This window comes from Acinonyx jubatus, chromosome A2, assembly GCF_027475565.1.
Source record: "Acinonyx jubatus isolate Ajub_Pintada_27869175 chromosome A2, VMU_Ajub_asm_v1.0, whole genome shotgun sequence".
NCBI lineage: Eukaryota > Metazoa > Chordata > Mammalia > Carnivora > Felidae > Acinonyx > Acinonyx jubatus.
Window position 1 is genome coordinate 144,596,182 of NC_069383.1, and position 27,597 is coordinate 144,623,778.

Sequence of the window (27,597 nt, forward strand, 5' to 3'; positions counted from 1 at the left end):
GATTTATGTACTTAATAGAAAACATTTTCTGTAATCATAGTAGACTGCTTTTGTGAAAATATTGAGTTCTATTAAAATTCCTTTGGAGTCGGCTAGAACAGAGCAGCATTGCTGTTCCTTGTTTTGTTTGGATCACTCCTGTGAGGTAACATTGGAATTTCTCAGATTTCCCTTGAGAAGGTTTTATTGCGTTTAGTGCTTCAGAATTGTAAGTCTTAAAAAAGGCTGTCGGAGGGGCGCCTGGGTTAGCTCAGTTGGGTAAGCGGCCAACTCTTGATTTTGGCTCAGGTCATGATCTCACAGTTTGTGGGATCGAGCCCCGCACCTGGATCCATGCTGTCAGTGAGGAGCCTGCTTAGGATTCTTTCTCTATCTCCCTCTCTCTGCCCCTCCCCACCCTCAAAATAAATAAACTTAAAAGAAAAGAATGGCAAAAGAAATACTCATTTGAGATACTTATTTGGTGGTTAATGAAATTTCCCTGTTCAGGTGGACACACGCTTGCAAAATGGCTTTGCTCCTGGGATGAAGCTGGAGGTGGCTGTGAAAACAGACCCTGAAACCTACTGGGTTGCCACCATCATCACCACCTGTGAGCAATTGCTGCTGCTCCGCTACGATGGCTATGGCGAGGACCGGAGGGCGGACTTCTGGTGTGACATCAGGAAGGCCGGCCTCTACCCCATTGGGTGGTGTAAGCAGAACAAGAAGACCCTTGAAGCCCCGGAAGGTAATAAAATACATGTTATCAAGACATGATATGGTATGGCCGTGGCTACACCCTTGAGGTTTTCATTCTCCACGCACATAGCTTTCTCTAACTTTTTTGGGTTAGCATTTTGAATGAAAATATTTATAAGAAATAATGCACATTTCCCTATTTTTAAAAATTATTTTCTGGGCTTCATAAAGCCTTGGGTTTTTATGGTACTCATTGGGAGCATCAGTTGCTTATCATCTTGTAAGACTGTGAGGCTCTCTGAGTTTGGGACTTGTAGGTCTGTTTGTCTTTAAGTACGTTGGGCCAGATTGCTATGCTATTGATGCTCGATATCTTCTGAGTTTATTGTCCTCTCTCTTCTCAGCCCGAGGTTATATCTGGGACCTATGAACTCTTAAAATGAATCTTAACTTAACTTAAAATGAGGAACTGAAGTTTCTCTCCAGGAAAGAGCCTTACTGGGAGTAGAATCCAAATTAAGCAGGACAGAGGGTCATGTAAAGGTGGAGAAAGGGAAGAATCCAAATTAAGCAGGAGGAGGAGGGTCATGTAAAGGTGGAGAAAGGGAAGAAAGGCTTCACGCTGCAAGAAAATACCAGAGCTTATATGTTTTTCTTTACTTATTTTGATATAATTTCAGATTTACAGAAAAGTTGCAAAAATAGTATAGAAAATTCTTAGAGACTTTTTGCCAGGTTTCCCTAAATGTTGACATTTTACCAAACTTATGTTGTCCTTCCTTCTCCCTCCTTCCCTCTCACTCTCATACACACACATGCATGATTTTTTAATGAACCATTTGAAAGTCAGTTACAGACATGATGCCCTTTTACTTCAATGTTCTTACAAAAATAAGGACGGGGCATCTGGGTGGCTCAGTCGGTTGAGTGTCCAACTCTCAATTTCGGCTTTGGAAATCCCAGGATTGTGGGATCGAGCCCTGCCTCCGGCTCTGCATTCGGCATGGAGTCTGTTTGAAATTTTCTTTCTCTCCTCCTCTGCCCCTCTCCCACTTGGCATGCACTCTCTTTCTAAGATAAAAAAAATAATAATAATAAATAAATTAAAAAGATTGTATCATCTAACAAAAACATTTAAGAAAAAACAAGGACATCCATTGGCACAGTAAAATAACAAAATAAAGAAATTAACTTTGATTTAATACTATAATTTGTAGATCTTACTCAGTTTTTACACATAATGGTTTGATAGTAGAAGGAAATCCCAGATCATGTATTGTATTCAGGTGTCATGTCTCATAAGATTCCTTTAATCTGGATATTTCTCAGACTTTGTTTTTTGTGACTTTGACATTTTTGAAACTTATGGGACAATTTTCCCAATAATGTTGATTATCCCTTGTTTCTTTTCCTAGTCCAGGATTCAGTCCAGGATCACTCATTGTATTTGATTGTCACGTCTTTTTAGTTTTCTTAACCTTTCTTTGTCTTTCTTGGTGTTAATGTTTTTGAAGAGTACAAGCCAGTTAGTCTTTTGGACTGTCCCACAGTTTGGGTTTGTCTGATGTTTCCTTAGACTCAGATTATGCACTTTTGGTAGGAAAACTGCAAAAGTGACACTGTGTCCTTTAGGGCATCAGTCATTATTAGGATGAGACACCTGTTGTTGGTTTGTTCTATAGCTGGTGATACAGTAACTTTCATCACTTGACTAATTTGATGTATGTCAGGTTTTTCCACCATAAAATTACTTGTACAGCTTTTAATTAATAAGTATCTTGTAGGAAGATACTTTGAGATGATATAAATATCTCATTGCTCTTCAAACTGTTACCCACTATTTTTAGCATTGATTGATCATTTTTATCTGAAACAATTATTACTCTAATATTACCAAATAGTATTATCTAATTCTGTCTACATTTCATAATTGGCTTTCTGCAATAGAAAGAGCTTTCCTTTTCCTCCACTTACGTACATATACTTATATATGTGTGTGTGTATGTGTATTTATGTACACATGTATGTCAGTGTAGACTCATGATTCTTATTTTACTCAATGGGTTATGTTCCTTTACTGTCATTATTTATCTTGATGCTCACATTGTCCTAGATTTGGCAAGTGGGCACCCCTTTAAGCTGCCACTAATGTGTCCTTTGTTATGTTCCCATCATTCTTTGAGTAATTTATGTTTTAGTTCAAGAAGCTTTTCTCTGTCTCAGCACTGAAATCAGTCATTTCTCCAAGAAGTCCTGGTTTCTTTTGGTGAATAATGGTATTTTGAAATGAATATTTAGGGGGTGCCTGGGTGGCTCAGTCATTGAAGCATCCGACTTTGGCTCAGGTTATGATCTTGCAGTTGGTGAGTTCGAGCCCCGCATCAGGCTCTGTGCTGACAGCTCAGAGCCTGGAGCCTGCTTCGGATTCTGTCTCCCTGTCTCTCTGCTCCTCCCCCACTCATGCTGTTTCTCTTTCAAAAATAAATAAACATTAAAAAAATTTTTGAAATGAATATTTAGGTGTTAGGGTTCTTGGGGTTCTGTGGGCTTCTATCTGCCATATTTTTAAGTGTTTTGTGAAAAAAAAAAAAAAAACAATGTAAGGAAGCTCTAGAGACATGAAGCTACCTAGCCTACCATCTCATCTTGAGTCCAGGAAAATTCATCTCATTTACATGATTTTAGTTGAATACAAGGTTATTATAATGAGAGAGAAGGATGGAATAAAATACTTCTGGAGAAGCATAACCACAAAAGAGATGAACACTGTGTCGCATAAAAACATTTCAAAACAAGCTAAGAGAAAGTAGTAACAATGATAGAAGCAGTGAGAAAAAGTATAAATAAAATGTATAAAAATTCAGAAATGAGATGATTGGAGAAAAGGAAGATTTGAAAAGAGAAAAAGTAAAAGTTAGGCAAGAACTAGAAATATAAAAAAATATATTAGAAATGAAGACTAAGTTAAAATGAACACAGGAGCAAATTTACCATGGATAATCTCTGAAGAGAAATAGCAGATGAAAAGGAAGAAAAATCGCAAAATAAAAAAGATATGAGAAAAGAAAAAAGACGGGGTAAAGTCCCTAAAGAAAACGGCAACAGAGAAACAATAAAATACTATAAACTATAATTCAAGGAAACCTTACTGAAATAAAATAGGACTTGAAATACATCTAGAAAGGGCTCACTATGTACAGGGGAAAATCCAGTGATAACAGCTACATCAAGATGTGTTCTAATGACACTTGGACTTCAAAGTAAAAAATAATCCTAGGCAAAAAGTCTAAATTTCTTAAAAAGGAAGGAAAACAACATTGTCAACAGACTAATTGACAATAGTGCTTTTCTTTTTTTTTTTTTAACTTTTTTTAATGTTTATTTTTGAGAGAGAGAGCGAGAGAGAGAGAGAGAGAGCGAGAGAGAGAGCGTGTGAGTGGGTGAGGGGCAGAGAAAGGGAGACACAGAATCCAAAGCAGGGTCCAGGCTCTGAGCTGCCAGCAGAGTCTGATGCGGGGCTCGAACCCATGAACTGCGAGATCATGACCTGGGTGAAGTCAGGCGCTTAACCAACTGAGCCACCCAGATGCCCCTTGACAATTGAGCTTTTTGATAAAAAATAGTAGGGTAACATAGTTAAGAAATTCAGTAAAAGAATCTATGAGACAAGAGTTTTACATCTCGTCACTGAACTTTAGGTGTAAAGGCCATATGCATACTGCTCTGAAGATATGAAGATTCAGGTTCCTTTGAGCCCTTCCTAAGACATCCACTGGAGACTGAACTTTAGAAAACCCAATGAATGAAGAAGCATCAGCATAAGAACTGTTAATGAAACATTAAATATATATGTAGCTATAGAACTTGGAACTAAATGAAGGGTATGAAGGAGACAGTGTAATATATAATAGCTACATACTCTGACAATGTAGATACAGTGTCACTATAAAAATGTGGGACAGCAGAGTAGGGAGGGCCTGTGCGTAGTGGTAAAGCCCACTCACTGCCTTTTTTTCTTTTTTTAAAAACCAGCTTTATTGCAGAGTAATTTAATTGCCTTTTATTTTTTTAGCTAATTACCTTTTAAATGTTAATTGAGAATAAAAGGCTATTGCGTGCAATGAGATGGTGAGGAAGAAGAGAAAAAAGAAGTTTTGGCTAATGTTACTGCTGTTTATCAAAGAATAGAAAATAGTCCAAAAATAGAACTAAAGTGTTATATAAAGGTATTAGTATAAAGGGAACCAGGAGAATAAAAATGCAAACCTTTCTAAATGCCAAAAGATAAATTTTAAAAAGAAAAAGTATATGTTCAAATAAAATAGATAACATAGTGAAAGACTACATACACACACACACACACACACACACACACACACATACACACACCAATAATCTATATGATATTTAACAATATGACAGAATTACCTATTGATAATATCCATAAATGTCAATGGGCTTACTCTTCTAAAAGTAAAAAAAAGTTCAGGTTGGTCCACAAGGCAAAGCCTACTTTTGTGCTGTTTATAGGAGATATACATAAATGGAAAGATTCTGAAAGGGTTAAAATACAAGGATGGACAAAGATAAATCAAATAAAAAAGAAAGTAGGAGTGTCATTCTTGGTATTTCACAAAGGTAGAATGCAGATTAGAAAGCATTACAGGAGACAAAAGGATACTTTATAATGAAAAAAGCTGCAGTGCCTGGTAAAAAGAAATGGGGACCATCTGCATACAGGCAGGAGCGGTCTCCAGGATGTCTTATTTTATGGAGAGAGAAAATGTGTAAGAAATGAAGGAGGGGGAGAACATATGAATATGTATATGTGAAGTTCATTTTTTTTAAATAAAAGGATAAATCATTTAAAAAAGTTACCTGTGGGGAAACAAGGGAATGGAATGAAGTGGGGAAAGGGATAGAAGCTAGATTTTCTGAATGCGTCTATTTTGTAGATTTGACTTTTGAATTATGTAAGTATTTTATAGAACTATAAAACATTCTAAAGAAATTTTTAAACAAACAAACAAAAGAACCACAAAAACAAAAGCAGCAGAGAAATGTAACTGTGTATGGAGATTGTGAAGTGACCTCTCAGACAACTATTTCGTTGGCTTTCAAATACAGTAATTTAAAGTAAAGGTACATCCCTAAAAGGGGTATAGCATAACAACAACAACAAAAGTAAGCTGTTTTTAGTAATCATTGTTGGTTGCAAAGTTGATGCTATTTTGAAATAATATTTGGGTGTTGTGGAATAAAGTCATTATGAAATGTATAATTAAGAACTAGGGTTTTCAGCAGGATAGAAAGGAGAGCTTAGGTATATGAAGTAGAAACAATGTCTTCATGAATTTGTATTGGCAGTGTCCATATGAACTCCTAATCTGATTTATGTCTTTAAAAAAGGATCTTTATTCGTTCTAGATACTGAAAAAAACTAGAAACACAAACTTAGTATAAAGAATATTTTCTTAAAAACGAGCACTCAGCACCCTAAGTATGATCTCTGAATACCATTTTCACCCAAACAAATTCGAGCTCCTTGGAGAAGGAGCTGGTTCTTGTACCAGGGCAGGAAAGGTGCCAGCTGAGCCTGGGACACCGTTCATACCAAAAGTGAGAAAGATGTCAGTGCCTGTTTACTAGGGTCATATCAAAAGAGACTCCTTCTGGTTAAAGACAGGACAGTGTGAGCATCAGTAAGAGAACAGCTGCGATGACCTGAAGCATATCGGATGTGCTTTAATCTATAATTTCCTAGTGTGACTTTTAAACAGAACTCTCCTTGATCGCCTTTGGAGGATGATGGGGACGCCACTGACGATTTTGAAAGCTGATAAATACAGGGAAAGATAGAGAATCAAACATATATCCTGGCTTTTTTTCCCTGTGAACTATAACGCAAGGTAATGAAGTAGTTGAAGAAGAGAAATTTTTCTTCATAGAATATTTTTGGTTAGTAAACAAAAAAGGGATGATGGGAAAATCACCACTTTTAGCCCTAACGAATTGTGTATCTGTGTAGTGACCATTAAAAGCTGCTAACACCACAAAAGGAGAGACAACCAAACTGAGTCTGCTTCCTGATGGAAGTGGTGGAAGATTACGACTCCGCTTTTGAGCTGTTCTTGACTCCCCCTCAAAAGAGTCAAATCTGAATTTGATCAAGCCTGTAGCTGTAAACACTGATTTATACAGAATACAGAGGTCATTGGAACAACCGGTTACCTCCCACATGGAGGCTACCAGTAAAAGCAGACTCAGAAAAATGCTAAACAGACAAAAGGCTGTTTTTCAACAAATATGCTGCTAGAAAGAGAATGGGGAGATGGAGGGGAGAAGGAACATACACCTTAAAAGAGACTTAAGCAATAAATCAACCATTTGCAGTGTGTACATCTCATTGGGATCCTGATTTGATCAAGCAAATTGGAAAAAACTGTGAGACATTTGGGGGCATTTAAACATGGACTAGATATTTGATATTAAAGAATTATTAACTTTTAAAGGCGTCATATTGTGCTTACATAAAAAGTTATTTTTTTAGAAATACATACTGAGGGGCACCTGGGTAGCTCAGTTGGTTGAGCATCCGACCGTTTTTGTTTATTTATTTTGAGAGAAAGAGCGTGCGTGTGTGTGTGCACGTGAGAGAGAGCGGGGAAGGGGCAGAGACAGAATTCCAAGCAGGCTCCACACCCAGAGCAGAGCCAGCACAGGAGCTCGATTCCACTACCATAAAATCGTGATCTGAGCCAACATCAAGAGTTGGACGCTTACGTGATTGAGCCACCCAAGCACCCTGAGCATCTGACTCTTGATTTTAGTTCAGGTCATGATCCCAGGATCATGGGATGGAGCCCTGCATCAGGCTCTGGGCTAAGTGTGGAGCCTGTTTAAGATTTTCTTTCTCTCTCTCTCCCTCTGCCCCTCTCCCCAATTCATGCTCGCCGTCTACAAAAAACAAAAACAAACACAAAAACCACTGAGATTATATTGGATGAAATTACATGATACTATATGATACAGTTATATCAGGAATTGGGTTCTAAATAATCTGTGGTTGGTTGGCAGAACATCTGTAAAGGACCAGACAGTAAATATTTTAGGTTTTACAGGCCATGTGATCCTTGTAACAGATACCTAACACTACCTTTGTGGTGTGAAAGCAGCCACAAACAGTGTGTAAACAAATGTGCATGGATGTGTTCCAATAAAACCTTATTTACAAAAATAGACAGTGGACCAAAGTTAGCCCAAAGGTTGTTGTTCGCTAACAACTCCTGGTCTGGATGGAAAAGTTGACCATGAAGTGACAGTTGTTGAAGCTAAGGTACATGGAGATTCATTATACTATTTTCTCTACTTCTATATATATTTGAGAATTCCCATGATAAAAAATAAAGTATTGGGGCACCTGAGTGGCTCAGTCGGTTAAGCATCTGACTCTTGATTTTGGCTCAGGTCACGATCTCACAATTTGTGTGGTCACGATCTCACAATTTGTGTGTTCGAGCCCTGCGTCAGACTCTGTGCTCAGAGTGCGGAGCCTGCTTGGGATTCTCTTTCCCTCTCTCTTGTTGCCCCTCTCCCACAGTCTCTCACATGTGCGCTCTCTCTCTCTCTCTCTCTCTCTCTCTCTCTCAAAATAAATTAAAAAAATAAAGTAGTTAGCTTTTGGATAAAATTAGGCCGCTGTTACTGTATTCTCTTTTGTTTTGTGTATCCCTTTCATTAAACTAATTAGGAAGGAGCTTTATCTAGCTGGGGATTTTTTTAAGCTCTGAAAGAAGTAACATGTTGGACTTAGATATTAAAAGTACAAATGCACCTCTAAACCATTTTCACTGGTTTAACTTCTCTGTATTAGGTTTTGTTTCTGTGTGTTCTGTAGCTGACATTATGAGTAATCACTCATTTATTCCCTCATCTAGGCATCAGAGACAAAGTGTCTGATTGGGATGAGTTTCTGCGGCAGACCCTGGTGGGAGCGTGTAGCCCTCCTGTTCCCCTGCTAGAGGGCGTGAGTATTACTGCTTGCAGAACCAGTGTGGAAAACTCTTTTCATCTTCAGTGATATTTCTTGTCCAAGGAATCTTAAAATTGGTTGCTTGTTTAGCACTCTAAAGCAAATAAGCATCATTACTACAGACGTAGACAGTGGGTATTGCTGAGTTTAAACGTATCCTCAGAAGTTGCCAACTGGTGCCTTACTTAGTGCCTAAAGTATTCCAAATTAGTTGCTGACACATAAAAATCTAGCTTTCCAGATTCTTTTATGAAGTTGGAAAATGTGGCCTTTTTGGGCTCTCTGTAACTGAGCAGGTGTTGATTCTACTTCAGGAATTTGTAACTCCCACCCCAGGTGGATTGAGACCCCCTTTTCTTTCACTCAGAAGACCCTGGACCTATCGTATCCTTACCACCTACCTTCTTTCAACAGTCCTTTTAAATTAGGGTAGCTTTTGAGCTTGTGTGAATATAATACAGGTTTCTTGTCTTTGTGAAATCAGTTTATTGGTTATGACATTTCTAAGTTATATTTTGTCGCTTTCTGTCCTACCACCTACATGCTTTGTGGCATATGTGAAATGCAATGTATGAATGTTCCAGTTTCTCTACATCTTTGCTGACACTCTTTACTCTCTTTTGGTTATAGCTATGCTAGTGAGTGTGAAGCGGTATCCAATTTTGGACGCGCATTTTCCTAATGACTAATGATGTTGAGCATCTTTTTCTATACTGTTGGCCATTTGTATATCTTTCTGGAGGAAATGTCTTTGCCTGTTTTTAAATTGGGTTTGTTTTTTTTTTATTACAGAATTGTAAGAGCTCCTTTTATCTGATAACAAATCCAGACCAGATATATTTCCAGATGTTTTGTGGATCGTCTTTTCACTTGCTTGACGATATTGTTTATAGCACAAAAGTTTATTTTGATGTAGCCCAATTTATCTGTTTCGTTGCTGTTGCTTATGCTTTTGGTGTCATACCTAAGAAGGCTTTGTTTAATGCAAGGTCACAAAGATTTACTCCTATGTTTCCTCCTAAGTGTTTCATAGGTTTGACTCTTATGTCTAATTCTGTGATCCATTCACATTCCCCCTTTAAAACTCGATTGGCAAATACTCTCCCGGCTGATCTTTATATTTTATACTCAGACTCATTTCATTATGCTTAGCCAGAGCCTGGCACATACTAAGTAAACAGTAAAATTCTAATGATTGAATGAAATCATGAACAATGAATTAATAGATACCCAGCTCTACATCGACCATGATTCTGACATTCAAATACTTAGCTGTGAATGTGTTTCTCCATTTGTTCGTATGTTCTTTTGCATACGTATGAATATGTGAGCAGCATCACAGAGCAGTTCTTATTAGGGGAAAAAAGTAAGTTTGAATATTAAGAAATGACTAAGTGATAATGGAATCAGCATTCTTTTCTATTCTTTATTGTAGCTTTTAATGTATTTCTAGAGAGTGATAATTAAACTTTTTCTTTCCATCAGCATAATCAAGACACTGTGTTCATAGGAACATTGTTGTGAAATGAGTGAAAAATCAGAAACAACTGAAATGCCATCGGTAGATAAGTGGGTAAATTACTGCTCACTTATAACACAGAATGTCAATAAAATGGTCTAACACAATGAAGAGGATTTATATGTACTATAATAGAAAGAAAGCTGTGGTGTATTCAGTAACAAACACAAATTAAAAAAGAGTATACAGTGCTCCCATTGTTCAAAAAATATAAGATAGACAGACACAGGTAGATACTTACTTGGGTGCAGAAAACCCAGTGTCAGAGTAAGACTAAGTGCTAAGTAAGACTTAGTAATAAGATTCAGTAACGACGATATTTTAAAAATTCTTATTAGATGAGACTATATACCATCGTCTTAGAGATAGAGATCTTAGAATAGTTTCATTGCATTGTAAGTAAGATTTTCTATAAGATAAACATTTTCATATCATCTAGAAATAATACTGTAGAGACTTGTATGATATTAGGCCATTCAGTGACATGACTTTGAGTGGATAAAAATATAAAGGCTAATCTGAGATAATTTAAAACTTGACTTTTTAGAACACTGTGTTAACGTCTCTTAATCATTTTACATCTTGTACCTACAGCTCCGTAATGGGAGGAACCCTTTAGATCTCATTGCCCCGGGTTCCAGGCTAGAGTGTCAAGCTTTCCGGGACTTGTTGAGCACTTGGATCGTTACGGTAGTAGAGAACATTGGAGGAAGGCTGAAGCTGCGCTATGAAGGACTGGAAAGTTCTGACAGTTTTGACTTTTGGTTGTATTACTTGGATCCATTTCTTCATCACGTTGGTTGGGCTGCTCAACAGGGATATGAGCTTCAGCCCCCATTAGGTGAAGAGTAATAGGACTTTTTAACTTTAACTGTTACATTATGGTCATAGTATGTTTTTATTAATGTTGATAAGACTGAAAAACACATTACTCTACATATTACAAAAGCCTTTGTGTAATAGAGATATTTCAAAAAAATGTGTATGCAGTTGAGTGCCTATTTTCTGTTTTTTGGTTTTTTTTGTTTTGTTTTTTTGGTTTATTAGTAACTTGCCACACATATTGATGTACTCATGGACTCCTGCCTCAGCTCCTACTGACCCCTTACCAAAATTGAAGAAAAATTCTCTAGGTAGCATTTAGATACATATAGGAGTAGTCTAGGTCTTGGTTCAAAGTGGATTAAAGTGATTAAAAGAAGTAACAGTGAGATCAAAACAGGAGTGACTGTTTAAAGCAAGTTTGGACGTTCTGTTATTTTGTGGCCTACAGCAATCCTTATAATCTCCCTGTAGGTATTTTCACCAGACTTGCTACCCACGCTCTGAATAGGGGAGACAGAGTACTGAAGTTAAGATGCAGGTTCTTTTGAATGAAGATGGTATAAGTGGGCTGGAGCCCTTTCTTTTCCCCGTGGAAAGTGACTTTTTTGTTTACGCGAATGCTTTCAAAACAGTTATAAAGTAAGTTCTCTTCATTTAAAACATCCTGTCTTGTTTTACTAAAGCCATCCAGCATCTAAAGAATGAAGCTGAGTGGCAGGAGATCCTGGCCAAAGTGAAAGAGGAGGAGGAAGAGCCATTGCCATCGTACTTATTTAAGGTAAGAACAAAAACATGATGGATAGTACTTACCTCTCACAGTGGGGTAGGGCACAGTAACCCCGGGGTCAGTGAATGCGCTGTGATAGTTGGAGGAGGAAAGAGGTTTGAAGGCTGGAGTGATGGGCATCCTGTTTCTCTTCTAAAGGTAGTCTAGGTTTTCTCCCAGAGTTCTCTTAAAGTGTTTGAGTCTTGTCTTTTCCACTTGTAACTACATAGCCCCAGTTGTTATAAAATAAACTTGTTTTCCTCCAGATGGCCTTTGTGTGCCAAATAGAGAGAGTAGGAGTACTTCCAATACTTTTTTTTTTTTGAATAATTTTTTCTGAATTTTTTTTCTGAATAATTTATTCAAGGAAAGAAAATTACAGGATTAAATTCTTTACCAGAAGTTGGATAGTTATGTTATTTTAACTAAGAGTAATATTCTGCTATATATGAGTATAAAATTAATGTGAAAATACTATAGTTTTATTCCCTCTTGGTGTTTGCATTTCAGGACAAACAAGTGATTAGCACTCATTCATTCTCTGTAAATATGAAATTGGAAGCTGTGGACCCCTGGTCTCCTTTTGGGATCTCTCCTGCTACGGTTGTTAAGGTAAAATGGGGGCAGCTCTCTTGGTAAGAATTCCTGTCAGGGTGACTGGTTTAGGAAAGTGGTAGTGTTTTGATCTTCAGGCTCTGCTGATCTGAGCCATGTTTCTCCTAAGCTGTGAGGCTAGAATGACTTCTGTGCACATTTTGTATTTGTACTGTCCAGGTCTCTGCGGCCCATTCCTTATTCTGGGCCTGTTCACCCCAGCCAACCAAAGCTCGGGTGCCAGAGTAGTGGGGTGTGTGGTCTTGGGAGCAGGCCTTACTGAACACTAGAGGGGACTTAACCTGGCAGGAAGCTTGCAGTGTCTGAGAAGTACGGGCACAGGCATCAGCGTCGGTATCCACCCAGGTGCAGGGCTCACTGGGTGAGGGGATGTTGGGGGAGCAGGTGGTCCATGTCATGAGATCTGCCCAGGATTGCTCCAGCATGGAGTCCAGACTCAGACTTCAATCTTTTCGAAGGCTGACTCAAGTAAGGCTCTGGTTGAGAGTAACCACAGGAGCTGGGCAGGTTGTCAGGCCCTGGTTACTCAATTACTAGAACTGAGGCCCAAGAGAAGGGGTTAGTTCGGCACTGGAGCAGAAGCCCATTTACCCAGAGTAGAACCAGAAGACTGGCATGACTGGAGCAGAAGTTGCTTGGATGCTGAATCATCTGATTGGTCGAGATTTAAATTGTTTTGCTTTAGGAGAAGATTATTTTTGAACAGGGAGGGATTCTCAACCTACAGTGGGGTCAGAAGGCCCTATCTGAAGTCTAAAGGGCCGTTGGGTGGCCAGGAGCCAGAGAAGGTTAATAAAACCTTTTAGGCATTTGAAACTCGGCTAGGATCCAAAAACTTAATATACAAGTGTGGCCAACTCCTCACTAAACCTAAACTAAATTGTGTTTGGAGCCCAAGTACTTAGATTTGAGCCCAGGTTCTGCTGCTTCTTTGCTGGGCAAAATGGGGCAAGTTATTTAACTTCTTTTTAAATCCACCTTCCTTATCTGCAAAATGAGGTTGATAATGGTCCCTACCTTATTAAGTTGTAAGGAAGATTAAAACAGAATTGATGTGTGGAAAGCATTTAATTAAAACAGTGCCTGGGGGCACCTGGGTGGCTTAGTCGGTTCAGATCATGATCTCACAATTCGTGAGTTCAAGCCCCATGTTGGGCTCTGTGCTGACAGTTCAGAGCCTAGAGCCTGCTTCGGATTCTGGCTCTCCCTCTCTCTCTGCCCCTTCCCTGCTCACGCTCTGTCTTTCACTCAAAAATGAATAAACATAAAAAAAAACAAAAACAAAAACAAACCAGTGCCTGACACAGCGGTAACATTTATTGAGTGCTTAGTGTTGCTATACCCACTGTGGCTATGAAGTTTTGTAACATGTTTGTCTATGCCGAGGAATGACACACACACATATGTGTGTGTATACATACACATAAAACCATTTGTCTGCGTTGTCTGTTCAATTGTATGTGCAGGTTTTTGATGAGAAGTACTTCCTGGTAGAAATGGATGATTTGCGACCAGAGAATCACGCACGGCGATGTTTTGTGTGTCATGCTGACAGTCCCGGTCTTTTCCCCGTGCAGTGGAGTCTGAAGAATGGTTTACACATCAGCCCCCCTCCCGGTATGTAGTTGTTTTCTGAATTGTCCATCAGGGGCTTCTTTTTGAAATGGCATTTATCTCCCTCTCTCTCTCTCTCTCTCTCCCTCTCTGTGTGTGTGTGTGTGTGTGTGTGTGTGTGTGTGTGTGTCTCTCTCTCTCTATCTCTCTCTCTTCATGCCCCAGCTTGTCCTCAACATTTTTTGGGTCCCAAAACAAGTATAAGTGAAGGCCTCGATTCCATATATTTAAATATTTGCAAGTTATAAGTTAAGCTAAAATGATTAAGTCAAGTTACGTTCTGTCCTTCTACCTTGACAAATATATCTTCATAACACCTGGGGTCCCATGCATGTTCTTGGTTGGCCCCTCCTATGTGTGTCATGAGGGCACAGAGGAATGTGAGAGTAAGACAGGCAGAGAGTGTTGGCAGGGTTGGGAGTTGGCAGAGGAGGAGAGACCTCAGAACCAGAACTCGGAGGTAGGAGGCAGATATCAGATGACTTTCAGGTTTCTGGGCATCCGCCTGGAGTGCAGCTCTTCAGACTTGAGAGGGAGGTTTATGATTAAGAGTAGGACTCAGGCTGTAGGTAGGAAACCAGCAACTCATTTCCCTGGTGTTTGCAACTTTGCAAAATATCTTTGATCCTTTAATCAATGTTCTTAAATATGATTTCATTGAGCTTGACTGAAATTTTTAATAATTATAGCATAGAATATCTGGACATGTTAAATGTTTATCTGCTTTTTATATCAGCAATCAGATTACTTGATTGGAAGTCTGTGTATCCTTTATTAGTAGGCTGTGGGCAAATACAACTTCGCTTCTTAAATGGTGAGTGCTGGAACACTGGGCTGGAATTGCTCTTATGTGTTAACAAGAGTCATAAACTCAGAACTTGTGCTGTTTATTCAGCCTTCATTCATCCAAAAAACATTTATGGAATGTTTGTTATGAGCCAGGTATTGGGCGTGTCTGTCACTGGGGAGGCAAAAGTGAGTATGATGGTTCCTTCAAGGAGCAAGTAGGGGAAACAGTAATGGAGCCTCCCAGGTTCTCTCATCAGTGAACACACAGTGGGCACACCTGCCTGGTGGTGGTGGCAGAGGGGGACACGCCTACAGGAGGAAGTTCTTGCTTTGCTGGAAGACTCTGGACATCCCAAGTTCTTTATCTTACCGCTGCCTTTGTGTGAAAAGGAAAAAACAATTATTAACGATACTGGAGCTTTCAGCTTTGTACAGACAACTCATCTATCTCTGTAAGTAGGAGAAAAGTAGTGGATTATGTCACTGGAAATGGCAGCTGGTTTACTGTGAGGAATAGAGGTGGAGGCAGAAGTGGAGTAGGGGGGACATGGTAACAGTCTGAGTTGGGCGGAGGAGGGACTGCAGGGGCCGTGTGGCTATCGGCTGGTGTGGTGTGGTAGCCCGCTGTTGCTCAGCTCTGCATGGAGGAGAGCTGGTCCAAAACGGTGGGGCAGCTGGGCAGATAGTGTTGCCAGGGCATCAGATCTGAGAGGCTTCTACCAAGAACCATGGTGGACTTAAGCAGACAGTTAAGCTCAACTTTTTTCTTTGGAAATGACTTCATGATGGCGTTGCGCTTCTGTACAACATGAATCTGGAAACAGTGCTGAGACTTTTATGTCAGGAGTGGCTAAGATGTGTAAGGACAGAGCTTCATGAGGGAAGAAAGATTACTTGCTGTCCCGTCCTTTAGAGCCTAAGTTGGAATAGAATGGATAGTAAGACTGGATTTATTAGTACAAACCAAATCCAGTCATAACTGTCTTAAATTCTTTTGGTAAACTGCTAGCAGCTAATCATATAAAATATTGTGGAAAATAAATGCCTAGTTTGAAGCTTGAAAGTTTAAAAATTTATTCAAAGTGGGACGCCTGAGTGGCTCAATCTGTGTTAAGCCTTCTGCCCTTGATTTCGGCTCGTGTCATGGTCTCACGGTTCATGAGATGGAACCCTGCATAGGGCTCTTCTCTCTCTCCCTCTCTTTCTGCCCCTCTCTGCACATCTCTCTCTCTCTCTGTCTCTCTCTGTGTCTCTCTCTCTGTCTCTGTCTGTCTCAAGAAAATAAATAACATGAAAAACAATTTTTTTAATTTATTCAAAGGATTTTATTGTATTGCTATAGTTTGACCAAAGTTGATCTGTTTTAAAACATGAAAAATGCTTCTGATTTATAGGGTGTTTTTCCTCCTCCCTAAAAAGAGCAAAGTCCTCAAATTAGCCAATGAGAAGTTGTGGGTGGATATCTGGGGGAATGGAAAAGCCAGGCAGGCATGTGTGGTGTGAATTTTTGTTCTCATATTCTTACCTAGGCTACCCGGGCCAGGACTTTGATTGGGCTGACTACCTCAAACAGTGTGGTGCCGAAGCTGCTCCCCAGAGGTGCTTCCCCCCGGTGAGAACCCTGGTCCCCTCGCTGCCACGCTCCGGGTCCGCTGGGGACTGCTGTGCTGTGCTTCATACTCAGTCCCCTCGCTCAGCTCAAATAAGCATCTCATTGATTGTAATACAGTGGTGCAAGGAAAATTCATCGACTCAGGAAGTTAATGAATTTTTAAAGTTTATCAGGTTTTTTATTAGCTAAAATCATGAATTTTTTTAGTTCATAATTATTTTTGGTTGCTTAAGAATATGAAAAAGTGTTAATTAAGTGGAAAGAAATGGTTAAACTTATTTGAAAATACTTGCATGAAAATATTACATGCGTATGGTTTACAACGCTAAATAGCAGTAAAAAGCTCACAGCATAAAGTGGTAGGTCCCTGTCCCATCCCTCTCCGTGGTCTCCCTTCCCGGGAAGATTCGCTCCTATTCTCACTGTTGTTCTGATGCTTATACTTAAATCATTTTCAAAATAGTATGCTGCCATCTTATGAGTCATTGATTTTAGACATGTCTATGTTATGGTAAGTGAACACTTAGCTATTTTATATTACCTTCTTCCTTGGTCTTAACCCACCTCTTTCTTCCTATAATTTTTGGTCAAATCTGAATTGATTATTTACACTATGATATGTATTCAGGTATTATTCACAGCCAAGCACTGCAGTATTTTATGGTTTTCTCTTTTTTATTTATCCTCAAGTTAATAATTGCCTTGTTTTTCATGGCTTAATTTTCTCCGTTTCTATTGTAGTTCTTCCCACACCTTCCCAGTAGCTTCTCCTAAGTCGGTCACATCGGGAAATCTGTCATCCCCCCCCCCCAATTCTATGAAACTTACAGTTTATTTGAGGGGTGGAGGAAACATTAATTATATATGCAGAAATTCCCTTACCTGACTCTGTCATTGAAAGTCATCTAAATCAGGGAGTCATCTTTTGATGAAACAGTCTATTTTAACTTAAGATGTATAAATCTGCATTCATGTGCTAATCTTTTGGTAAGGCCTTCCCTTTGCATATGGATTGTCATCTCGTGTTCCCTTGAGTCTTTTCCTGACATGTACCTAACATATATGCTGTACACACATGTGTATATACATCACATACACCCTAGGATTTTTAGTACAGTGAGAACTCTTGATACTTTGAAACAATATGAATGCAAAGTTCTTCTCAATTTGTCATTACTTTTCCTTTCCCCTCCCCCCCCATCCTTTCACACTTGTCTTGCCCACCTGTTTTGGCAGCAGTTTCCTGGTTACTCCCACGTGTTGTTCTCAGTAGCGGCTATAGTTATATGTGGGTGTGTAGTGGAGGACGGCAGCTGTCTCACCAGTAGGAACCCAGGAGCACCAAGAAAAGGCTCTGCAACCAACCACTTCTGCCGGCGTCTCAGGTTCTGCCATTAGCACAGGTTGCTTTGGCTCCCTCCACCTCAGGAGTGGGCCCTGACCGAGAGGACTGTGAAGAATGCAAGCATTTGTGCCTGGGTCCTAGTTCCATGTTTAGAGCCAGATGCTCGCACTGCCACCCTGTAGCCTTTCCCAGAAGTCTCTTTGGTCCAACTAGACCTGTGTATATTTTTGCTGTTTAAAGTTATTTCTTTGTATTTTAGGACAGAAGGGTTAAAATGCAAGATGTTCCCTAGGCATGTTCTCTTTTCCTCATGTCCATGACCACTTAGATACCCTGATGTAGGAACTTTGTCATTTCTTTTTTTTTTTTTTTTTTTAATTTTGTTTTAATGTTTGTTTATTTTTGAGAGAGAGAGAGGGAGACACAGAATCCAAAGTAGGCTCCAGGTTCTGAGCTGCCAGCACAGAGCCCAACATGGGGCTCAAACTCGTGAACTCTGAGATCATGACCTGAGCCGAAGTCAGACGCTTAACTGAGCCACCCAGGGGCCCTGGAACTTTGTCATTTCTAAGATTTTTCTGAGAGACATCCTTCTTAGCAACCTCCATTCTCTCTTTCTTTTTTAAAAAAAAATTTTTTTGGGGGCGCCTGGGTGGCGCAGTCGGTTGAGCGTCCGACTTCAGCTCAGGTCACGATCTCGCGGTCCGTGAGTTCGAGCCCCGCGTCGGGCTCTGGGCTGAATGCGCAGAGCCTGGAGCCTGCTTCCGATTCTGTGTCTCCCTCTCTCTCTGCCCCTCCCCCGTTCATGCTCTGTCTCTCTCTCTCTCTCTCTCTCTGTCTCAAAAATAAATAAATGTTAAGAAAAAAATTTTTTTTAAAAATTTAAAAAATTTATTTTTGGGACAGAGAGAGAGAGAGAGAGAGAGACAGAGCATGAACGGGGGAGGGGCAGAGAGAGAGGGAGACACAGAATCGGAAGCAGGCTCCAGGCTCTGCGCATTCAGCCCAGAGCCCGACGCGGGGCTCGAACTCACGGACCGCGAGATCGTGACCTGAGCTGAAGTCGGACGCTCAACCGACTGCGCCACCCAGGCGCCCCCATTCTCTCTTTCTTTAGACGGGTTGCTCACTAGACTTGCCATAAAATTTTAATCCTGGGAACTGTCCTTCAGTGCCACCCAGGGATTTGTCTTTCCCCTTTCTTAAGATTTGAGATTCCTGTTTTCTACATCTAATGGTCTCCTTCCTCTTTCTTGGTTTATTCCCTTGTTTTGATGGAGCCCATCTCCTAGTAGCTTCCTGAAAAGGAATGCAAGAGAGATAAATTTTAATAGACTTTGCATGTTTGAAAAGGTCTTCGTTCTATTAACTTGACTGATAGTTTGGCTCAATGTGGAATTTTAGGTTAGAAGTTACTTTACCTGAGAATTTTGAAAACATCATTTAGTTGTTTTCTACCTTCCAACGTAGCAGTCGAGAAGTTGACATCTATCTTTATTCTTGATCTTTTATAGATGACCTGCCTTTTACTCCTCCCTGAGGGGTTATAGATTCTCTTTGTCACCATGTTTCATAGCTAAGCCATGGCATGGCCTGTCTTCATTCACTTGCTGGGTTCTCAGCACATTCTCTGTAGACACTTGTTCCTCTGTGCTGGGAAGTTCTCTTGAATCTCTTCTTTGATTTCCTTCCTTTCATTTTCTCTCTCCTCTTTTTCTGGAATTTCTTTTATTTGTATGTTGGCCCTCTGGATCAGACCTCTACTTTTCTTACCTTTTTCTCCTGTTTTCTGTTTCTTAAGTCTTTTTGCTTTGCTTGATGAAAGATTTCCTAAACTTTATTTCAGTCCTTCTTTAGAGTTTTTAATTTTTAATATCACATTTTTTAATTTTCCAGAACTATTTCTGTTCTCTGAATATTTATTTTTAGCAGTGTACTATTCTTGTTTTAAGGATGTGATAGTTTTTCTTATCACTCAGAGGATGTTAATTGCCCCTGCCTTTTGAGAAATTTTCTTCTTGCATAAGAAGTTTTCTCCATGTTGCTTGTTTTGTCTATTTTGGTCCCTAGCTTTCATATTTTTAGATGTCTGATAATGCTTGGTGGTTTGCTTCTATTTGAGAATGGGGGACTAAAAACAGATAAAGCTGATTGGAAGTTCTGAGCATGTTGGTGGGGATTGTCAACCCTAAAGTTCTCTTTAGGGTGGGGTCTGGCTGGCCATTTGTTGGAGACTCCTAACATATCTTCATGTGTTTCTTCCCGGGCTTGTCATATTACCATAAGAAGTCTTTTCCAATCCCTGCCTGGAGAGTAGAGGCGAGGGCTGGACCTCTCAGCATCCCACGTGCAAACCCCTGTTTTGGGCGCTGCATACATGCCCTCAGTGGTTCCTGTGTCCTTCTGACCTGGAGTCTTGTGTCCTATCCTCTCTGAAAAATAAATCTCATCTCATATACAGGAAGAAATGGGATAGTTTCCCTGGGGTGTGGAGACATGACCTAAGTGCTTCTTAAATGTTTTCAACAAATTAGTTCTAGATACTGTTCTAAATTTTAGCTTATAAAACGTTGCTGTTGTCTCCCGTTACATCCATACTAGTAGGTTTATGTAAAAAAACAAAACAAAACAAAAACCCACTTTAGTTCTAGTGCTGTCAGAAGGAAGAGAGAATAATCAAATACGGAAGTTCAGTTCTCCGTTTTGACCCAGAAGCTGCAAATTTTAAAAACACATATTTTCCTTCTGTTCATAAGTGTCATTTATCCTGACTGACTTTCATGATATACAAGGAAGTAGGAACCAGGCAGCTTATCTATCGTGTGTTAGAGCCCTTTGTGGGAGGGAAGCGAACCAGCCATGGGTGAGAGCCAGTTGGTTCAGGGCACAGAGCCTTAGGTACTTTATTTATTAAAAACTCATAATAACCCAGTGAGGTAATGTTGTCAAGGTCATCTGACAGATGACAGACTCAGGCAAAAAGAGGTTCCACAGCTTGAGTGAGGTCACACAGGTAGCATACCTGACCTTAAAGACCATACTGCTTATAACACCAAGAGAGATTATATATATATATTATATATATTAATATAATTATTATATATAATATATATTAATATAATTATTATATATAATGTATAATATATATTATATAATATATATAATATAATTATATATATAATATATATTATATACTATATTATATATTATATAATATATATTATATATAATTATATTATATACTATATTATATATTATATATTATATATATAATATATAATATAATATAATTATATTATATTAATATAAATATTACTTGGAATAATAAATCTCTTGGGTCAGCACGAGTTAATACTGAGTATGTGTTTGGATTTGATTCATATATTTTCTAGTCAATTACTGAGCATGAATTTAAGGAGAATATGAAGCTTGAGGCAGTGAACCCTCTTCTCCCCGAAGAAGTGTGCGTTGCCACCATTACTGCAGTGAGAGGCTCCTACGTATGGCTCCAGCTAGAGGGTAAGTGCCACACTCCTGAGAAGCCTTCCTGTGGCCCACTCTTCTGAGCCTTCCTGTTTACCCGTGATGTGACTTGTTAGACTTAGTCAATTAGCTAAATAGGGGCCTTGCTCAGAGACTTGTAATTTGTTGTTCTGGTTTTTTTTTAATTTTTCTTTAACATTTATTCATTTTTGAGAGTGAGAGAGACAGAGCATGAGTGGGGGAGGGGCAGAGAGAGAGGAAGACACAGAATCTGAAGCAGGCTCCAGGCTCTGACGTGGGGCTCGAACTCATGGACTGCGAGATCATGACCTGAGCTGAAGTCGGACGCTTAACTCGGACGCTGAAGTCGGACTGAGCCACCCAGGCACCCCAGAGACTTGTAATTTGTAATGCAAGATTCTTAGCCAAAAACTTGAGTTTCAAGTCCTTGAGTTTCAAATTTTAGGAAATGAATGTAAATAAAAAGCCTTCACTGTAGAGTCCTGTTTTCTTGAAGGGAAAGTATAAGGCAAGTGGCTATGTTTTAATGTCACCAGAATATATGAGCATGAGCATTCACACGTAGCTTATTTAAGAGATAATATTTTGTTTGCCCTAACCAATCGAACCAAAGTGTATGTAAAATAGAAAAGACATACTGAAAGTAATATTCAGTGATTGAATGGGTTTGTGGCTGGAGAGCGTTACGTGAGCACTCAGCTGCAATTACTGAATATGGCCTGGGTTTCTTTTTTTGTTTGGCTACCAAACAGTCAGACTTGGTACCTACTGTTTCCAGTTTGTAGACTTGATATTTAACGCAGATGTCAAGGATGGTATTGAATACAGACTTCTGTGTAACCCCTGCTGGGCAGCCTCACTTCCTGATTGGCACCCACAGTCTATGAGTACCAGAACCAATGTTCTTAGTGTGTGGAGCTGCCCCTGCTGCCTTTTGTTTCCCAGTTATTGCGTGGAACTGACTGTATTTGTCAGTCAGCCGAGTGTTTCTACTGTTAGTTCCAGTTGCCTATTTGCTGTTCCGTAACTAGGGGTCATTCTGTGTATTTGCTCCCCACTTTCATTTTTATACAGTTATGCGTAGGGGACGGTTTACCCTTTTTTCTTAATGTTTGTTACACATGAACAAGTATGACTTCTTTGTAAAAGGAACTTATCGAAAGACTTTGTGTCTGCATTATTGCAACAGTAGAACATTGTCCAGGAAGTACTTTATGAAGAAGGCTATTTAATGGTCTAAAAATTTTTTTTTAATCTAAACAGGTTCTCAGAAGCCCATACCTGAATGTATTGTGAGTGTGGAATCCATGGATATATTTCCTTTGGGCTGGTGTGAAACCAATGGCCATCCCCTCAGCGCCCCTCGCCGAGCACGAGGTAGTGGTCTATTTCTGGGCCAAGGGGTTGATTGTTAAATAATCTGTCGTGTGGCTGCCATCAATTAGGATGAATGTGGACATTTCAGAGAAAAGCAGAGTGGTGTTCTGATTGTTTATTCCTACATAGGGAAATCACTTATTGCAACCTGCCTGGATTGCCTGAACAGTTTCTGTGGGTCAGGAATGTGGGCACAACGTAGCTGGGTACTTTGGATCCAGCCCCCTTATGAGCCTGCAGTCAGGGTATCAGCCAGGACCCCAGTCATCTTAGGGCTCAAGGCAGGGAGGCTCTGCCGCCAAGTGTACTCAGATGGTTGTTAACAAGACTCACTTCCTCGTGGCTTTTGGACTGAGGGCCTCAGGTCCTCGCTGGCTGTTGGTGGGAGTCTTCCCTCAGTTTCTTGCCATGTGGACCTCTTCGTCGGGGAGCCCGCAGCAGGGCAGTTGGCTTCCATCAGAACCAGCCAGGGAACAGAGCAAGGTTGAGGAAGGTAGAAGCCAGGGTGTTTTTGTAACCTAATCTTAAAAGTGACATCCCATCCCATAAAGTTTGTTTATTTTTGAGAGCGAGTGAGCGCGCCCAAGCAGGGAAAGGGCAGAGAGAAAGGGAGACAGAATCCCAAGCAGACTCTGCACTGTCTATGCAGAACCCTCCGCGGGGCTCAAACCCACGAACCGCGAGATCACGACCTGAGCCGAAATCAAGAGTCGGACACTTAACTGACTGAGCCACCCAGGCACCCACCACCCTTTTAAAAACAGCTCTATTGGGATAGCATTTATGTAACATAAAATTTGATCCTGTTATTTAGTGGTTTTTAGTACGCTCATGGAGTTGTACAACTATCACTGCAGTAAATTTGACAATATTTTCATCATCTCAGAAAGAAACCCTGTACCCCTTGGCAGTCACCTCTTTGTCCCCCCAGCCCTAGGTAGCTACTTCTCTACTGTTTTCTCCTATATAGATTTGCCTGTTCTGGACATTTCGTGTGAAACCAAATGATGTATGATCTTTTATGACTGGCTTCCTTTGCCAGTCATAAAACTTCAGAGTTTCAAACTTCAGTGAACTTCAGAGCTCATCCATGTGGCAGTGTGTTCTCAGTACTGCGTTCCTTCATAGGTTTTAATACCGTTCCATGGTAGTGATATGCCGCATTTTCTTTATCCAGGCATCAGTCAGTGGCCATTTGGGTTGGTTTCCGTTCCTAAGTCATTATGAAAAATGCAGCTGTGAACATTTGTGTACAGGTTTTTATGTGGACACATGTTTTCATTTCTCGAGTATAACTCTGTGTTTAACACTCTGAGGAACTGTTAGACTGTTTGCTGAAGTGGCTGCACCATCTTATATCCCCACCCACAGTGTACGGGGATTCTCCTTTCTTCTCACTACCCCAACCCTTGTTACTTTCTGAGTTTTTTATTTGTGTTTTATAATAGCCATGCTGGTAGATGTAGGGTGGTATCTTACTGGGGTCTTGAGTTGTACTTCCCTGATCATCAGCAATGTTGAGTATCTTTTCATGTGCTTATCGGACATTGGTATATCTTCTTCGGAGGAATGTCTGTTCAAGTCTTTTGCCCATTTTTTAATTGTTTTTTGTTGTTGTGTTGTTGTTGAGTTGTAGGATTTTGTTACATATTCTAGATATTAATACCTTCGTTATCAGATATGTGACTTGCAAATATTTTCTCCCCATTCTGTGGGTTGCCTTTTCTCTCTCTCTCGACGCACAGGAGTTTTAACTCTTAATGTAGTCCAATTTATTTTTTCTTTTGTCACCTGTGCTTTTGGTGTCATCTCTAGAAAATCATTGCCAAATCTGATGTCATGAAAGATTTTCCCTATGTTGTCTTCTAAGAGTTTTATAGTTTTCACCTTTATGTTTAGGTCTTTGATCCATTTGGAGTTAATTTTTGTATATGGTGTAAGGTAAGAGTCCAACTTCATTACTGTGAGTAGTCAGTTTTCCCAGCACTATTTGTTGGAAAGGCTGTACTTGTCCCATTGAATGGTCCTGGCATCCTTGCTAAAATCAGTTTTTCTTTTGAATATCTTTTCCTGTGTAGAAAATATTCATAGGAGTCAACTGACTTGTGAGCCTTGAAAATATTATTTTTGGTCTTTGTGTAAAGACTCTTCGTACCCAGAAAATGTGCCTCAGTCTAGATATTCAGACATATCAGCACTTAATTCATAGTACTTACTAGTTAAATATACACAATGACCAGGTTTTTAAATGTGCTAATGTTAGCTTAATACATATAGAGACTGTTCTTTTGTCTGTTTGTTTTTCTTGACATTTATAGTTTTGTTTTCTTCTTACAGTCCAGAAACAGAGGAAAATTGCAGTGGTTCAACCAGAAAAACAGTAAGTAATAGAATAGTATAACAGTATGTTTAAATAATTGACATTTGAAAATTAGAATATCTAGAAAAAGAAATCACTATTTCAGAGAGTATATCTCATGTGTTATTTTCTCAGGTGGAAGCATAATTCTTTAATTCAGCTTCTGTTAGGTTACATATTTTTCCTTACAGCATATATGTTCTCTAAAATGGCATTGTATACAAAAGGGTAAAATGCCTTCTCAAGATGTTCCCCCCGTTGGGTCTTCTTTGGCTTTTAAAGCCTGAAGGCATTTGAATAAGAGAGGAAATAGAATCTCTGTGCTGTTATTTGTTATGGAAGAACAGAAATTATAAATTAGGATATGACTTGTCACAGTGAAAAAAACCTTGAGGTGGAAGACAGCAGCCCTATAAGAAAAGTGCACTCAAAGGGGTGACTTGGTGTCCCATTGGGGAACCCTTTGAGGCATACCTTCATACACAGCTTTTGGGAGGCATTTATTTAATTAGTGGTGCCTTAAAAATACACATACATGCGTGTTTCCAGATGCTGGGTTTTCAAGTCTATATTAGTTTGCTCAAGCTGCCATAACAGAATACCATGGACTGGATGGCTCAAACAACAGAAATTTATTTTCTCCCAGTTGTGCAGGCTGGGAAGTCCGAGATCAAAGTGCCAGCCTGATTCCATTCCTGGCTTGGCTCTCCCTACAGACTGCCAGCTTCCCATGCATCCTCACATGGTGGCACCAGCTGAAAGGGAGAGCCAGCCCTCCTAGATCAGAGTCCTGCCTTTATTTACCTCATAAGCATTCTATCTCCAGACACAGTCACAGTGGGGCTAAGAGACACAACAAGTGAATTTTAAGGGGACACAATTCAATCTATAGCAGATTCTCTGTAAGTTATGGCTGTTTCTGTGGCGGTGTGAGTAATAAAACGGACAGCAGAAGTGGAGAGAAAGGCCACAGACTTCAGTCCCAGGCAGAGAAGTGAGATAGCAGTGTCAAAAATCCGGCCCCGGACTTCTCCTTGACTTAGTTGCCAAGACGGATCCAGAGTTTTAGTCAGAAAGTATTCCCAAAAAGATACATCAGCCTTTTTCATTGATTGGTGCATATAGAATAATTCTCTGATTTGTAAAACATAATTTGTCTTTAATTTTGAAACTAATAAAAGAAGAAAACAGACCCTTGTAAGAAATGTGTTTGTTCTTTGACTATTGAAAAAAATGAACAATTTACTTATGGTTTGAGAATTCCAGAAGGAATTCTATAATTTGTTGTTCACATGAATGAAAAAAAGTTGATTTAAATATGAAGTATTACAGCACTGTCTGCAGACTGTCTGTTGGCTCATTAAACCATGTACATAGTTTTAAAAACAATTGTTAAAAAAAAAAATATGAGCAGGGAAGCACCTTCTGTTACACATTTTGCAATCTGCCACATTTGCTTTCTTCTTAGATTTTAAGGAAACTAACCCTCAAACTTTACTGACCGTAAGGATTATCTCACTATTTTGTTGTGTTATCTTGACTCAGAATACCATCCTCCAGGACTGTCCATGAGGGCCTGAAGAATCAGGAGCTGAACTCTACAGACTCAGGTATAAGTGTATGCAGTCTTATGGAAAGGTGGACCTTTATTTTCTTTTAATGGGCTATATCTTAAACAATACATTTGATTTATAGGATGTAGCTTCATACTTTTTTTTTTTCAAGATTTTAATTAATTTATTTCTTAATTTTATTTATTTTGAGAGAGAGAGCAAGCACGAGCAGGGGAGAGGCAGAGACAGAGAATCCCAAGCAGGCTCCATGCTCCACACTGAGCCCGACTCGGGGCTCGATCTCACCACTGTGAGATCATGACCTGAGCTGAAATCAAGAGTAAGCGCTTGACCAACTGAGCCACTCAGGCACCCCAAGGTTTTATTTTTAAGTAATTGCTACACCCAGCCTGGTGCTTGAACTCACAACCCTGCGATCAAGAGTTGCATGCTTTACTGATTGAGCCAGCTAGGTGCCCCCAAAATGTAGCTTCATAGAGGGGGCCCTTTTTTTTTTTTAAGTTTATTTATTTATTTTGAGAGAGAGTGGGAGAGGGGCAGAGAGAGGGGATCACAGGCAGGCTCTGCACCGTCAGTGCAGAGCATGATGACCTCACAAACCATGAGATCATGACCTGAGCCGAAGTCAGACACTTAACCGACTGAGCCACCCAGGCACCCCCATAGAGGGTTCTCTTTATTTTATTTTATTTTTTTTGCTTGTTTATTTTTGAGAGAAAGAGTGCGAGTGGGGGAGGGGCAGAGAGAGACGGAGACAGAATCTGAAGCAGGCTCCAGGCTCTGAGCTGTCAGCACAGAGCCCCGATGGCGGTGCTCGAACCCACAAACTGTGAGATCACGACCTGAGCCAAAGTCAGACACTTAACCGACTGAACCATCCAGATGCCTCGAGGGTTCTCTTAATTGTGACTTTAAAGACTTATAATTGTCCAAGATGTATCTAGTTTAATAACTATCTCTGGGATGATATTTCTGTCCACTTATA

At 39.8% G+C, this 27,597-nt stretch overlaps 1 protein-coding gene across 12 annotated transcripts in view; it reads left to right on the forward strand.

The window, feature by feature from the left end:
* The window catches only part of SFMBT1 (Scm like with four mbt domains 1), a 128,063-nt gene that overhangs the window by 87,648 nt on the left and 12,818 nt on the right, over nt 1–27,597 (forward strand). For 11 of the 12 annotated variants that reach the window (XM_053219226.1, XM_053219220.1, XM_053219228.1 and 8 more), the window contains 11 exons: nt 490–730; nt 8,619–8,707; nt 10,827–11,073; nt 11,741–11,835; nt 12,334–12,435; nt 13,905–14,055; nt 16,371–16,453; nt 21,191–21,317; nt 22,566–22,679; nt 25,017–25,059; nt 26,578–26,648. In XM_053219226.1, coding sequence (XP_053075201.1) covers nt 490–730; nt 8,619–8,707; nt 10,827–11,073; nt 11,741–11,835; nt 12,334–12,435; nt 13,905–14,055; nt 16,371–16,453; nt 21,191–21,317; nt 22,566–22,679; nt 25,017–25,059; nt 26,578–26,648 — 1,363 coding nt within the window. The remainder of the gene's footprint in view (nt 1–489; nt 731–8,618; nt 8,708–10,826; nt 11,074–11,740; nt 11,836–12,333; nt 12,436–13,904; nt 14,056–16,370; nt 16,454–21,190; nt 21,318–22,565; nt 22,680–25,016; nt 25,060–26,577; nt 26,649–27,597) is intronic. The other variant, XM_027038953.2, reaches the window with a different exon arrangement.